Source organism: Camellia sinensis, chromosome 9, assembly GCF_055761805.1.
Source record: "Camellia sinensis isolate YWXY chromosome 9, ASM5576180v1, whole genome shotgun sequence".
Lineage (NCBI taxonomy): Eukaryota > Viridiplantae > Streptophyta > Magnoliopsida > Ericales > Theaceae > Camellia > Camellia sinensis.
The window spans coordinates 10,756,449-10,772,889 of record NC_138969.1 but is presented as its reverse complement, the minus strand read 5'-3'; the positions used below and the strand labels follow the sequence as shown (position 1 = coordinate 10,772,889).

Below are 16,441 nucleotides of genomic sequence, written 5' to 3'. Positions count from 1 at the left end.
AATGGCCATTATTTGGTTGTTGGAGTTAAAAAATGGCCATTGTTTGAAGACATAATTTCTTTATTCCAAATGGTTTGAAAAATTGGATTTTCAGAATTTTTTTTTGATTTTTGGACTTAACCAAACAAAAACTCTAATATTTTTCTAAAAATTGAGTTCAAAAAATTAGAACCAAATGTATTTGTATTTCTATTTTTGATCAAAATAGTATATCCTGGACCATATCGGTGCAGGATTAATAACATTGATGTAAGAGGTTAATATTAAAGTTATTCTATATATAATATAAAATTATTCATGACATATAAAGTTAATTTATAATTTCAAAAAGTTTAGGGGTCATGGCATGGCCACCCTAGTCACTCCCTGACTTTGTTCATGGTCACTCCTGTACAAATTTTAAAAAATTTATTCAAAATTTTACTAAAAAATGTTAGCATCTTATTTAGATTTAATTTAAATATAAGACCTGTCATACACACTCACTTCTAAAGTAAAATTCAAAATAAATATGTAGACATTTTTATTCATTAAAGCAATGAGACAAAAGAAGTTTATAGGCAACTATTTTGCACATATTCAAACATGGCATCAAGCATGGGAATCAAACAAACGTTTACAAGGCCGAAACAAAGTGCGAGTGCGGTGAGTTGACCGAATAATGTCCAACAAAAGGGGACATTTCAGCAACACATACATAACAAGCACAGGAACAATTAAGGTGAAAACAACATTGATCCATATTAAACCATGCTGATAATATAAAAAGAATGTTGTGCAAAATGCTACCATCATCGCCGCCATCGAGATGAACAGAGTCATCATTCCCAGCACCAGCTTGAGCGGAAGCGACCTCAAAAAGTCGCTTTCTGCATAGCGCGATGAGAGGATGGACAAGAACATCAGAATTGAGATTGTTGAGAAAGATAGTGCCACTCCTTCTGAGATTGAAAGCACCCCAAAGAGCCTTTTTTTGAGGGAAATTGGGACATCAGATTTATTGTTGGTATCGCTCGGTACAGTGAAGGCTGCTGTGAAAATTACGGTGGCAATTAGTGTTGCGAAAATGATGGATGAATTGGCTATGTCTTTCATCCATTGTTTTGCTTCCTTGATCAGCTCTTTGTGGTTTTCAGTGAATAAATCTTGCGGAGTTTTGCCATCTGAATTTTTCATTTCTATATATAAAGGTTGCACATTCTTCTCCACCTCCTACCATGTAGTCATGAATCATGATATGAAATGTCAAATAGAAAGTCTTTAATTGAAGATGCATGCTCTCTCTGAAAAATTTTAAATAATAAATAAAGAAGATAGAAGAAAAAAAAAATCACAAATTAAACAAGTTGGAAATTGCTTTTCAGCATTTTTTTTTTTGATGATTTTTTTTTAATCTTAAAAAAAAAATTATTATTTTTAACATCTACAGGATTAGATAGACTTGAAAAGCAACTCTTTAAGCTGTTACAGTTTTCTTAGATTTAATTGCTTTAAAACATTAAATAAATGTCATACCATTAGGGGCGGAGCCAAGATTACAACATTGGAGGGTCTAAAAGTTAAGTATTAATTAAGTCTAAGCAATCAAATCAAGTTCAATTTAGACAACTAAAATCAACAAATTACTTAAAACCAAACTAAAAAATAATTACAAAAATATATTCCATGAACTTCAATTTCAGTGATTTACCGCTAGAAAAATGTACATGAGAAGTAATATCACCTACTTTATATAGTACATGAATGGTAATGAATTACACATCATACCATGTACACAAAATTTTAAAATTGAATGAAAGATGAAAATACTTGAATTTTATTTTAGGAAATCAAACAAGCAAAACTATGGTACACACTCTTAAAACAAAAATGCTTCAGACCACTAATTGAATATCACTAATGAAGTACTAATGACGTGGCGCCGACGTGGACCCACTACTAATGTGATAGTTTGGCCTCTGTTTGTTTGTTTGTTTGTTTGTTTTTTTTTTTTTTTTTTTTTTTTTTTGCCAGCTCATTAGAGCTGGCATTAGTAGTGCAAATTTAGGGCATTGAATCAGTGCTGCTCTTAAAAATGCATACCGTATATCCTTTCAAAACTCCACTACAATAATTAGTAACAAAACTATAATAGTTAATAAGTGTTTTCACCATAAGAGTATGCAATATTTTAATATTCATTACATAATCATAATAGTTCATTATATAATCTTAATAATTTGCAACTAAAACTTTTTTTTTTTTTTGGTGCATCCATTCATAACATAATTATAATAATTTGTATTAACATTACAAAAACTCATAGCTATTCTACAAAATATAGTATATAAGTAAAAAAAAAAAAAACGTTTGGTGGGGTCAAATGCAGTTAAGCAACACATGCATCATATAAATCACACCCATATCATGTGATTGTGCTTGCGTCTACAAAATATAGTATATAAGTAAAAAAAAAAAAAAGTTTGGCGGGGCCAAATGCAATTAAGCAACATATGCATCATATAAATCACACCCATATCATGTGATTGTGTTTGTTTCTAGATGCCAACCTAGTCAGGGTTTGAAAGTGTTAGGTTTTATTCTTGTCAATCCCGTTTGACAAAACTCCTTTCAGTTGTATTTGTTTTCGCACCTTTTATTTCAGTGAGGCTATGAGTTTATTAGATGCGAATTCAACCCGAATCGTGCCTTTGTCAATTTTCCTGGATCAAAACCGAGGTTGTAATAGTATCAAGTTTTCCAAATTTTTCAATTTTGGTCGTCCCGCTCGAGCGGGGATTGCAAGCTCACAGTATCTCTGTTTCGCCTGAAAAAGTACTGGATGGTGTGATTCGACGCTCGAGCGTGGAAACCTCCGCTCGAGCGTGAAGCCTATATGAATCACACAATTTTGAAGCCTCCGCTCGAGCGGAAATTCCCACGCTCGAGCGGACCGCGCGAACACAGATTCTTGGATTTCTATAAGGAATTGGTTTTCTTCCAAAACTAGGATTACTTTGGTTTTCTATAAGTAGTTGGTTTTCTCCCAAAACTTGGACAAGTCCTCCAGGTCTTCTTTTTGAATTCTAAGGTTTATATCTGAGAATTTTTTGCTAGTTTTCTTTGATGTTTTCATTGAGTATTCAACTCATGATTTAAGAAGCATACATCAAAGGTTTGTTTGTTTATTCTACTCAAAAGATAAAGTTGTTCTTCGGTGGATTCTGAAGAATTCGAGCTTGAAGCTTTGGTGGATTCCGGAGTGGCTCATTGTCAAGACAATTCCGAGGTGAAGACGGGGTTGGAAGAGGCACATAGAGGTTGGTTCAATTCGGGCATGGATTCGCTAGGTAATTGAGAGTATACCTGTGTAATTCCTTTATATCTTCTTAGTGGATTGTTTTGTGGCTGTTGCCCGTGGTTTTTTATCACAATTGGAAGTGTCCAATTGTGGTTTTTCCACGTAAAATCGTTGTGTCGATTTGTCTTGATTGTTTGATTGGGATTGTTATATATTGCTTAAAATTGATACATAATCACAAATCAACATCTAGGAGATTTCTAGATTTTTCAATTGGTATCAGAGCAGGTCGCTCTATTTTTTTTGTTTTACAAATCTGTTAGAGAGAGATCTTGTTTGATTTGTGATAATGGACTCAATTCGTGAGGAAAATTCTATGGTTCGACCACCTCTACTTGACGGATCCAATTATTCATTTTGGAAAGCTCAGATGAGATCGTTTTTGAAATCAATAGATGAAAAAGTTTGGCAATCTGTCATGAATGGGTGGACCGAACCAACAATTATCGTTGATGGAATAACATTCCCCAAACCAATTGAAAAGTGGGACACAATTGATTACCAAAATAGTAGCTGGAATAGTAAAGCTATCAATTCTCTCTTTTGCGCTGTCACACCTGAAGAGTTTAGTCGTATTTGTAATTGTGAAGTCGCAAAAGAGGCTTGGGATATCTTACAAACTATTCATGAGGGCACTCCTTCTGTTAAACGCTCAAAACTTCAAAGGCTCACGTCTAGTTTCGAAAACCTTTCAATGAAAGATAGTGAGACATTTGATGAATTTTATGCGAAGTTGAGTGACATTGTAAATTCTAGTTTCAATTTAGGTGAAAAAATACCAGAATCCAAAGTTGTGGGAAAAATTTTGAGATCCTTGCCCGATCGGTTCCAACCAAAAGTTACGACTATTGAGAAGGCTCAAGATGTTGCCAACCTCAAGCTGGATCAGTTGGTTGGAAATCTCCAAACTTATGAGACACATAGGAATTTCAAAAAGAAACAAAAAGATATTGCTTTTAGTAGTGCTCATAGAGTTGGAGAGGATTCTGATGAGGATTATGAGATTGATTCCAAGATTACAGATGCTTTTATAAAACAATTTAAAAAATCTTTTCTGAAAAAGAATCCTAAACTTTTGAAATCTACTCATAAATCTAAAGGCAAAGATAAACTCAAAGTTAATCCTATAGTCAAGAAGGAGAAAGGAAAGATACAAGGGAACTCTGAAAGAATCCAATGCTATGAATGCCAAGAATTTGGCCACTTTGCTTCAGAATGCCCCACTCGTTTGAAGAAGAAGAAAGCCTTGGCCATCACTTGGGATGATGAATCAGAATCTGATGAAGATGAAAGTGACAATGAAGATCAAGGCGAAGAGGGACATAAACAATTCCTTACTTTCATGGTGGCTTCTGAAACTGAAGGACAAACAGAGTATTCGAAGAGCCCGGTTGACAATACCACTGATGATGAATCCTCGGGAAGTGATGATGAAGAGCTTGAGCAAGCTTATGAAAAGTTGTATAAGGAATCTCATAAGTTATCCAAATTGAATGACAAACTCACTATGAAACTCACAGCATGTGAAAATGAGAATGTCAAACTAAAGGAGGAGATTTTCGAGGCTAGGCTTGATGCCATCAAGATTTCTAATGATCGACAAGCTTTTTGTGCAAAACTCTTGACTTGAGAGACAGAGAGGAATGAGCTTCAGCAAATATATGCAACATATGAAGAAAAAATTGAAACTCTCGAGATGTCTCAAGTTGCTTTGGAAGAACTAATGATCAAGAAAGAGGAAGAACTTAAGTGTGCTATGGCTACCATTGGTCTTTGGAACAAATGATCAAAGACTTTGAACAATATTATTGGGTCTTAACAAATTTGTTCAGACAAGAGTGACATTGGCTTTGGTGGTAAGAAAGAGCAAAAATAGAGTGCTTCAACATCTCATGATACAAGAACTCAAGGAAAGGGAGAACAAAAAATTCAACATAAGGATGGACTTCTCAAACTTCTTAGAGTTTGTAAGGTAAAAGAAAAGAAGGTACACCCTGTTTTTATTTGTCATCATTGTGGTGTGCATGGTCATATTCGCCCTTATTGTTATAAGTTGCATGGGAGAGTGTATTTGCCTAGACCTAAAAATTGAAAGTTGGAAGCCAAGTCGAGACGGGTTCCCATTGCAGGGGAAAGGAACCACAACGTCAAGACACCACAAAAGAACTACAATTCTCACAACTTTGTTCGTACTAAAGCAGTTTGGGTGAGAAAACTTGACTTGTGTTAATTTGTCTTGTCATTTTAGTTTTTGGATTTCTATGTGTTTTTTTTGTCATTACATGTGTGCTTGTTCATTTTTTTGTCTTGCTTTATTTTTGAAAAAAAAAATCCCAAAAAGATTTTCTTAATATGGTTTTGCAAGCTTGAAATTTTTGAGTGGTCCTTGGTGCATATTGGAATTGATGAGAATATCCATTACATGTTAATATATGTGTGCTTTCTGTGGTCATTACTCATTTTGGAGTCTGTGTTTTTTGATTAGTATGTCTCATTCTGTACACACTCTTGGATTAGCAAATTTTGGAGTCTTCCGCCTTAGTGATTATTTTTTCTCTATGGATTTCTGTCATTGATCTTTTACTTTTCTAGAGGAATTGACCTATACTAGCATATCATAGGTGATGTTGAGTCTCTTAACCATCTTCCATCTTTTTGCATCTTCACGGCTTTCCCCTCTATTCTTTGTAGTCTAGCCATGAGGAAAAGGCTACCTCAGAGACACCAACCAGGCCATCCTTATTATATCCATGCTTCTCTGGTTCGGTTTCCATACTCTTGAGCGTGTCAGCCGCCAATGAGTGTGCAAAAGAAAAAGAAAAAGAAAAAGAAAAAGAAAGAGAAAGAGAAGAAGAAAAAATATGCCAAAAAAAAAAAAAAAAAAAGAAGAAGAAGAAGAAGAAAAGATTCATTAATTGAGGGGGAGCCTCCGCCTTTACTCACCAAATACCCCTTGATTCCTAGTGGTTTGACTTTCCTGTGTTGTGCTTAGATTCTCTTGCTAGAGGTCCAACTTTCAGATCACTACTAGGATTGAATCTAGTGTTTGTCGAACTCCGAGAGTCACACATACACTTTTCTCATGGGATCTATGCTTTTCATAATACATCACTTTCTTTCATGAGGAATCTTCTACAAACTGTGCACATTGTGTTTACTAGTAATTGTGCTTCTTGGATAGTCTTGTGTGTTTTAAGGTACTAATCTGAAATTTCTTGCTTGCTCTACCATATTATTTTTGTCGTTTTCTTCTTGTCCACTGTTTTCAGTGTTTGTGGTTGCTTTTAGTGAGGGAGAGTTTGGTTCATCTTGACTTGGGTTGGTTTATGATCTTGCTTTTGTTGATTGAGAGTTGTTTTTCATGAGTCGTAGTTTTCATCTATTCATGTTTTCCATCCCGTGTTTCAAGATAATCGTGTCATATGTCTATTGCTTTTTCATATACTCTTGTGGGACTAATAGTTGTTTTGGAGATTGTGGTTACTAATAACTGTTTTGTAGATCATGACCTTGAGAAAGAAGTTGGCTTTTGTTGGCTGTAATGGGTTGGGGTGTTTAGGATTTTATTTGTTAGGTGTGTTTTGTCACGGCATTGCCAAAGGGAGAGATTGTTAGGTTTTATTCTTGGCAACCCCGTTTGACAAAACTCCTTTCAGTTGTATTCATTTTCGTAACTTTTATTTCAGTGAGGCTATGAGTTTATTAGATGCGAATCCAACCCGAATCGTGCCTTTGTCAATTTCCATGGATCAAAACCCAGGTTGTAACAGGATCAAGTTTTCCAGATTTTCCAATTTTGGTCGACCCGCTCGAGCGGGGATTGCAAGCTCACAGCATCTCTATTTCGCCTGAAAAAGTACTGGATGGTGTGATTCGACGCTCGAGCGTGGAAACTTCCGCTCGAGCGTGAAGCCTATATGAATCACACAATTTTGAAGCCTTCGCTCGAGCGGAAATTCCCACGCTCGAGCGGACCGCGCGAACACAGATTCTTGGATTTCTATAAGGAATTGGTTTTCTTCCAAAACTAGGATTACTTTGGTTTTCTATAAGTAGTTGGTTTTCTCCCAAAACTTAGACAAGTCCCCCAGATCTTCTTTTTGGATTCTAAGGTTTATATCTGAGGATTTTTTGCTAGTTTTCTTTGATGTTTTCATTGAGTATTCAACTCATGATTTAAGAAGCATACATCAAATGTTTGTTTGTTTATTCTACTCAAAAGAGAAAGTTGTTCTTCGATGGATTCTAAAGAATTCGAGCCTGAAGCTTTGGTGGATTCCGAAGTGGCTCATCGTCAAGACAATTCTGAGGTGAAGACGGGGTTGGAAGAGGCACATAGAGGTTGGTTCAATTCGGGCGTGGATTCGCTAGGTAATTGAGAATATACCTGTGTAATTCCTTTATATCTTCTTAGTGGATTGTTTTGTGGCTGTTGCCCGTGATTTTTTATCACAATTGGAGGTGTCCAATTGTGATTTTTCCACGTAAAATCGTTGTGTCGATTTGTCTTGATTGTTTGATTAGGATTGTTATATATTGCTTAAAATTGATACATAATCACAAATCAACATCTAGAAAATTTTTAAATTTTTCAAAAAGCTTTGCTTTGATGACACCCAACACCCCCCCCCCCCCCCCCCCCCAATCGAGGTAATGCTCTTCTACTTTGTATTATTTATCTTCATCAATAGAAGTCTCTTTTTTATTGATCCAAAAAAGAAAAAACAAAAACAAAAAAAAATTTAAAATCATATCTATATCCTAACAATCCTAGGAAAGTAACAGGGCAGGAACCCCTGACCCCCCCTTCCTCCGCCCCTACCACAGTCAGTGTTAATCTTTTTTTCCCCAAAAATACCCACAAGAACCACAAGCCACAAGAGGTCTTTTCGGTTTTTTTTTTTTCTTTCAAATTCTGAATCCAAACATACATTTCACAATCTTAATCTTTTCACGTTTCAAATCCAATCATACATTTCACAATTTCATGAGTTGGTAATTATGTCACAGATAATTTTTTTTCCCAAAAATGCCCATAAGAGCCCTTGCAGCAGCAGTTGTGCCATTATTCAGTATTATTTTTTTATTTTGTATACTATTATTATAAAGAGAAGCCCTGAGTATACCCTAATAACTACATTCAGTTTTTTTTTTTTTTTTGCCAGCTACCCAGGTAGTTATGAATTTAATTTCTTTTTCTTCAAATTTCTAAATTTGGTAAAGAAGACTCTTATACTTGAGTGGAACACCATATAAAACGAGTTTTTATTTTATTTTTGTTTATTTGAATTGCACATGCATCTGCTGCTAGTATAAATATATATATATATATATAGATAGATAGATAGATAGATAGAGGGAGGGAGTATATACCTTGAACCATAATATCTCATTTTGCATCTGAAGGGCAGCTCCTGATATGTTACATGGAGGTGCAAAGTTAGCTGCTAAGTGCAGCATGTTATTGTCATCCATGTCCCTTTTGGTAGCTATCACTTTTCCAGCCGAGCCAATCTCGTGTAGCAGCTTGAAGATTTTCTCATCCCGCTTTCGAACCGCGACATGGAATATGGTTTGATTTTCTTGATCGGATGTCCATATGAGGTCCGGAAAACTTTGCAGAAGCCTAATCAAGAACTCTGTATTTCCCGAATACGCGGCCGCAAACAGTAGTTTTGGTGCCTCTTCGATTATGTTTGTGATGTCCAGGTTATCAAGATGGAAAATGTTTTTTATGAGGCAGTCTGTTAGCTTAAGTGCAAGAGTTTGCGTTGAATTTTTACCTTGAAAAAAGATCAGTTAATTTGGTTAATAGACTATAAAATTCTACAGAAAATCATGTGACGATTGTTTATGGTAAAAGATCAAAAATGGTGTGAAAAATGAATAATTCCAGGCAATACCAAATAAACCACAGTATGTATGCTTGGTAAGCCTGAGGTCCACTAACTTTGTGAGTAAGCAGTGATTTTTTTGTTTATTTGTTTGTTTGTTTGTTTTTCTTTTCTTCTTCCAATCGATTGAAGTATTTATAATATAAAGTGTTACAATCGGATAATCATAATATAATAAAGACATAACCTCAACGCCAAGTCCAATACCTCTTTAAAATGTATGAGATAAATAAATAAATAATTTATAAATGCATTCATAATAATGTGATATTATGTGTTAACTATTAATTTGTTATACACTTAATAACATGAGATCCAATTCTCTCACCATATTATTGTACGTGAAACAGTGGGTTTAAAAGTGTGAGTTTCATAATAAAAAAGAAACTCTCAATCCGTTAGTCCAATAATCAACCTAAATAACACAATAAAGCTTGATAATAGGAAATAAATTGTCAATAATCTTTATATTTACGTTCCGTTTCTTTGGACGAAAAATATTTTTGAAAAAATATATTTTTATATTTTCTAGTGTTTGATACAATGAAAAACGAAAATCAACAAAAAATATTTTTTATGGTTAACAAAAAAAATAACCTTATATGGGCGAAAAATATTTTCTACTTTTAAAATATAAAAAACATTTTCTGAACTAAAGTCTTACCAATATCACCACACTATTATTGTCAATCTTGCCTCCAGCACTACACCACCACCATCATCACTATCATTGCTACCGCCGCCCCACCACGATGCCACCCCATCCACTTCCACCTCCGTTTCACCACTATCATTACCAAACATAGAAAGTATTTTTCATTTAAAAATATTTTCTACCTAAACAAACTGAGAGTAAGAAGTAGAGCCCTCACTTTTCAAATGATTTAATCTTTTATGGTATTTATGGACAATCCTTAGAATTATATTAGTAAAACTTTTATTCAAAAACCAAACAATTTGGTATCAAAGTCCAGTTAAATGATAAATTGGGAGTTCAATTTTATTCACACACATTTTGATTAGTTGAGAATAGTAGAATTTATCATTTTAAGTGAGGTCATTACACTTTTTAAATATAAGATTTACATATTTAGACTAACCACATTTTATATAGGTGTCGTTTGGTAATACTTACGTTTTCTGTTTTCTGTTTATATTTACAAAAATTTAAAAAACTCAGATAAAAACTTGTTTGGTAAAATTTTTAATTTATAAATTAGTGGTCTCAGTTTATAAATTTGGCCAAAAAATGAAAATACAAAAAATGTTTTTCCGTTTTGAGTTTGAGTTTTTTTTTTTTTTACCACCCAACACTAGCCACCACCTGTCACCATTTTCCACCACCGTCTTCTGCCCCACCACCCACCCCCCACCACCACCTGCCACCACCACTCACCACCCACCACCCGCCACCACCACCCACCAACCACCACCAACCACCCACTCACCACCACCACCCACCCCTCGCCGCCGCCACCACCACCACCACCCACCTACCACCCACCCGCCACCACCACCCACCACCCGCCACCCGCCACCCACCCCCACCCACTACCACCACCAACCACTCGCTACCACCTACCATCCGCCACCGTCACCCACCCACCCACCTACCACCACCACCACCCGCCACCACCACCCACTCGCCATCCACCACCCACCCGCCACCACCACCACCACCACCACCACCCACTCGCTACCACCCACCACCTGCCATCCGTCACCCACCCACCCACCCACCACCACCCACCCACCACCCACCGTCATCACTTTCCACCACCGTCTTCCGCAGTCACTTGCCACCACTTGCCATTCCTCACTCTTTTTTATATTTTTAAATTTTTTTAAACATTTTGTCAATTACCAAACGCATTTGTAGTTTATGTTTTTCTAAAAATAAACAAAAAATAAACAAAAACCAGTTTATAAAATTTTTATAAACATAAACTGAAAACGTAAACGTTACCAAATACACCCATATTATTCACACACTTAAAAAAGTGGTTGTAGTTGAAAGAGAAGATAATCAACGAACAAAGATGGCAGGATTTACTCACAAATTAATATTGGATTTCTAAATAAAAAGAATAGATAAATTACAGAATTGGTCCTTTTAGCTTGAGTGAGGTTTTATTTTGAATTTATAATTTTAATTTTATTAATTTAAACCCCACGCTTTCAATTGTCTTTCAATACGGTTCCACCATCACGATAACATTTTAGATTAAAATAAATAAATAAATAACAACAACATGCACGATAACATTTTAGATTAAAATAAATAAATAAATAACAACAACATGCAATTCATGTGGACATTTTAGCAATTCTTATCTAAGAAATAAAAATAAATAAATTACATCAATGATCTTTATAGTTTTTAATTGATTTTATTTTAAATTTCACTTTTATCCTCTAACACTACAAAAAAAATTAAGGTTTTAGAGACTAAAATTTACGGACAAAATTATTTTTTTGGCACCAAATATTTTTATTGCGAAAGTGTCGTTATTATATTTCTAGCAATGAAAATTAGACATTAGTGATAGATTATTATCTTTTTGGGTCCAAATTTTTTGTCTAAAAAAAGAAACCATTTTGATGCCAAATCATTTTGTCCCTAAAAGTCTTGTTTTTGACTTTTCAATACCACATTTTAGCGACTATTCTCATGACGATGAAAATTTGTCTATAAATATTTTTTGCAACAAAATTTTTACTTTTAAAAACCAAAACATTTGATCTCTAAAAACTATATATGTTGTAGTGTAATTTGGTACAAACTATTTTCTCTATTCAAAGTACTAACGACAACTGATGAATAAATTACATTGAAATCCAATTGAAAATATAAAATTTAAATTGATGAAATTAGAAATAGGAGAACTCAAATGCAATCGTGAAAAAATCGTAAGGACTAATAAGTGTATTTAGCATTTAAAATACAATATGAAGTTAGACGGTTGAAAATTCTCTCTTATATTATGTGGGATCCATTAGTCTTATGGGTAAGGGAATGGCTTTGCTCGACATTAGCATCTTTCATCGATTAATATTATATTTATTTATGATCTTGCTAACAATTTTATTAGAAGTATGGACATGACTCCTCTCTAGTTGGTGAGGAGTGTTGGGCATTAGTGGGCCTTAATTTGGGCCCATGCCGATAATTAAAACTGTTTAATGTGTAAAATTCGTCGAATACATAATTGCTGTAAAAAATTACAGTAGTTAGATATCGATAATTACTTGATCCGATCACATTTATGTCGCAATTTACTTTGAAAATTATATTTGAAAATGTGATATGATTAAGTAGTTATTGATATCCAATCAGCGTGATTTTTTACAAAAAATAATATACTCCCGATTCTATACATTGAACAATTTGAATTATCATCATGGGCCCAAATCAAGGTCTACCAATGCCCAACACTCCTCTCCAGTGGAGAGGAGCCGGTCCTAAAAATATCTCTGTCTAAATATTATTGGAGATTTAAATATTATTATTATTATTTTGATAATCAATTGCATTTGACCAATTATCTTTTTAGTAAGATTATAAGAATGTGTAGAATTATTCTTTTTCATATTTCATCATATTTATTTTAGGATAAATTATAAATACAACCTAGGATTTGATTAAAATATAAATTGTTCTCTGTAGTTCTAAAAATTACATTTCATCCCATGAGATTTCTATTTTCATAATAAATCGCCCATTTTATTAATAAATCATCAAGTCAATTAACAGTTTTTAATGATGTTGTAAATATGTATCAATTAATAATTTAGGTAATTTTATCATTGTATAGGAGAGTAATTATGAATTTCTTTTTTTTAGTTAATTTTTTTAAATAAATTTTTTTAACAAGGGGGTATTTGTAATTTTTTAAATTACATGTGCAATCTGAACTTTAAGCAAACCTCAGAGGGTGTATTTATAATTTATCCTTTATTTTAGAAAAATGACTTAGACCCCAGTGGGGGTGACCCCACCACCACCACTAATTTTTGATTGGTTGAAATTTTTTTTTTTTTTTTTTTGTGGTCTTCCTCTCACTGCCCTCCACGTGTATGTGGGGGTGCTGGGGATCACCCCCCACTGGGGTTTAAGAAGCACTGCTTTTTATTTTATAGGTCTTATTTTGGACTCACACAGTAAAATATATTTTATTTACATGTTTAATGATATCTAATGAAATTGAATTTTTGTGTAGATAATTTTTATTAAGAGATTTATAAAATGAATAATTTGAATTATTATTGTGAACTTAAAATGCGACTTGTAAAATAAAGTAGGTTAAAATATGGAGGATAGTGATATAGTATGAAAAAGATCATAAAGTAAAACAGTGAGATTGAGAGAAACTAACATTTGATGAAACTGCTCCATATTCCAGGGTGATTTCTGGCAGCAAAAATAGAAGGCTTACGAGCTAGCACGTGTAATGCTGTCTCACTATTACGATCTTTAGCCACCGTTAATGTTGGGTACTCGTCTATCAACGTCAACGCTGTATCTGCAAAATGAGTCATTGTATTTTAAATTAGATTGATAGCACTATTTCATATCGCTTTGTGAGGGGTTATAGTTTTATTATATAAGTGAACTAATTTCATTAAACTATTATGAGACCTTTTAAATGTGAAAGGCTAATTTCGGATTTTTGTCTAATTTTAAAGGGTACAATATCATACTAGTCTGGGGGTACAATATCATACTAGTCTGGGAGGATTAGCTGTTTCAGATCCGATAATCGTAACATATTTAATATATTTTATTTGTCACTAAAAATAAATGTAGGTGTACTTTTTAAAATAAACTATTCATTTTTTGATAACAAACACAATAAATTGAATAGATTACGATTATTGAATTAATCTAATTTTTGTGTGGGAAGATTATACACGAAATGTTCGACAAAATAATCAGTTCAAATTATCAAAACAAAATCCATAATAAATCTCACAGCCAAACAACATTGTTCAATCCATAGAGGAGGGTGGTCTTTAAAAAAAAGACATGTAAGCTTTTTAATTTTTTTACTATTTTAGCTAATTGTTAAACATGACATTTGTGTTTCCTTTTAGTGTTATTAACACAATTGTTTAAGCTGTGTAAAATATAATTATATTTCATTCATCAATCTATTGTGTTTTTTTTTTTTTTTTGTTAAATCCCTTCTTAAATTCAGATAAACATGACTTACCCAGCAAGCAAGTACTGATACAAGTATTGAGAAGCTTAACCTTCTCACACCAATTCCAATCTCTAACTTTAGTACGCTCATAAAGAAACTGAACCATGTCTCTCTTCCCTGATAGAGCAGCCATATAGAGAGGATTCACTCCATTGTTGCCGCATATGTCCGGTAGCTTGTCATTTTTGTCGACCATCACCTTCGCAATAGCCACCGTGCCGTCTAAAGCGGCAAAGCAGAGGGCAGTGCATCCTTTTTTATTAGTCATTTCTAACTCTGATTGAGTCATCTTGGCAACCAGTTCCTTCACAAAATGGATGTGTTTTCTTGTGGTGGCAATGTGGAGTGCTGTTTCCCATCCCTCAGTGATTCGAGCTCGGACCACTGTCGGATGTTTTTTGATGATGGAATTGGCTGCTTCCCAGACTCCTTCCATTGCAGCGTTGTATAGAGGCACACATTGCATGTAGTACTCATTAATTGCCTCCTTTGTATAAGCTTCATTCATGCATGGAAGTTAGAATTAACCCCAAAAACCTTAACAATGGTATTACACGTACCAATTGGTATATCAATTAGTGTATTAACACATACTATAATATTACAACTTTAAAACTATAAAACCACCTATTATAAAAATTACAAATACTCAAAACTAATAAAATTATGTCACATCATCTATTAGTACACTAATTAGTGTATTCATTGATATGTATAGCTTTATTCAAATCTTAATCTTATACAGTAATTAAAACATTATACATAATAAATTCTAGTAGATTCCGAACACCACACCTAATTCAAATACATCAATAAGAATAATATTATATACATCAATTAGTATATAAATTAGTGTACTAACGGATGATATAGTATAATTTTATAAATTTTAGGTCTTTGTAATTTATATAATAGGTGAGATTATAATTTTGAAATAGTAATATCATAAGTACAATGATTGATATACTAATTATTGCATTTAGTACCACCAAATCAATATAATTATATAAATAGCTAACATATGAACATTAAAAGAGGAAATTTCATTTTATTTTCCAAATTATCCATCAAAATTCCATGAAAAAAATGATACAAAAATGAGTGGAGGAGAAAGTTCATACGGCATCTTAAATATAAGGAAAGTGATGCATCCTCGGTCACTGTTGGATCGGTTTCTTCTACTGTCTGTTCAATTTCAGCCCTTTCATTCTCAGTCACTGTTGGATTGCTTTCTATTGTCAGTGCAATTTCAGCCCTTCCATCTGCCATTCTGTTGAAAAGCTAAATTACACTTTTGCCCCTTTAAGTGTTCATCAATTTTTTGTGTGTGTGTGTGTGTGTGTATTTTGACCTTTATTTATTATTATTATTATTATTATTATTATTATTATTATTATTATTTTTCATTTTGTTGCTAACATTTTCAAAACAATACTACCAATCCACAAAATGATGAAACAGCTGTAACTTGTTAGGATAGTAGAGAGCGAATTCTCATAAATTATTTTTAGGAAAATGTTTGAGACCCCCACAAAAAAGGACCCTCATGACTCTTATGACCCCCACTAATGTATTGATCATTGATGTGTTTAATTTTTTTTTTCTATCTCTAACAATGACATGAATGGTTCAGATCATTTTAGAAGTTGTAGGGTTGTGTTTTGTGGGAGTCTCCATCATTACTGTTATTTTTAAACGATTTTTTGTTTGTTTTTATTGAACTATTTTTTATATTTTAATTAAAATTTTCATTTTGTGAAACCATCAAAGATTAGATGTAACTAAAAAGTAAAAAAAAAAAATTAAAATATTTTAAAAATTTACATGAAAATAAACGAAAATGCAAAAAATTTCATCTATTTTTAGTATTTTTTTTAATATTTTAGCTAATTTAATTTACTTCTCATATACACCTAAAAAGTACAAATAATTGATTAAGATATAAAAAAAATTCAATAAAAATAAATGAAAACTCATTTAAATTTTTTTTTAAAAAAATCAAA

At 33.3% G+C, this 16,441-nt stretch overlaps 1 protein-coding gene across 1 annotated transcript; it reads right to left on the bottom strand.

Moving 5' to 3' along the window:
• Positions 1-591: 591 nt before the first annotated feature.
• Positions 592-13,773, bottom strand: LOC114273228 (uncharacterized). The gene is made up of 3 exons (XM_028214996.2): positions 13,611-13,773; positions 8,714-9,123; positions 592-1,212 (listed from the first exon to the last, which is right to left on the bottom strand). The coding sequence occupies exons 1-3, from the start codon at positions 13,771-13,773 to the stop codon at positions 592-594; spliced, it is 1,194 nt and encodes a 397-aa protein (XP_028070797.2).
• Between the last annotated feature and the right edge of the window lie 2,668 nt (positions 13,774-16,441).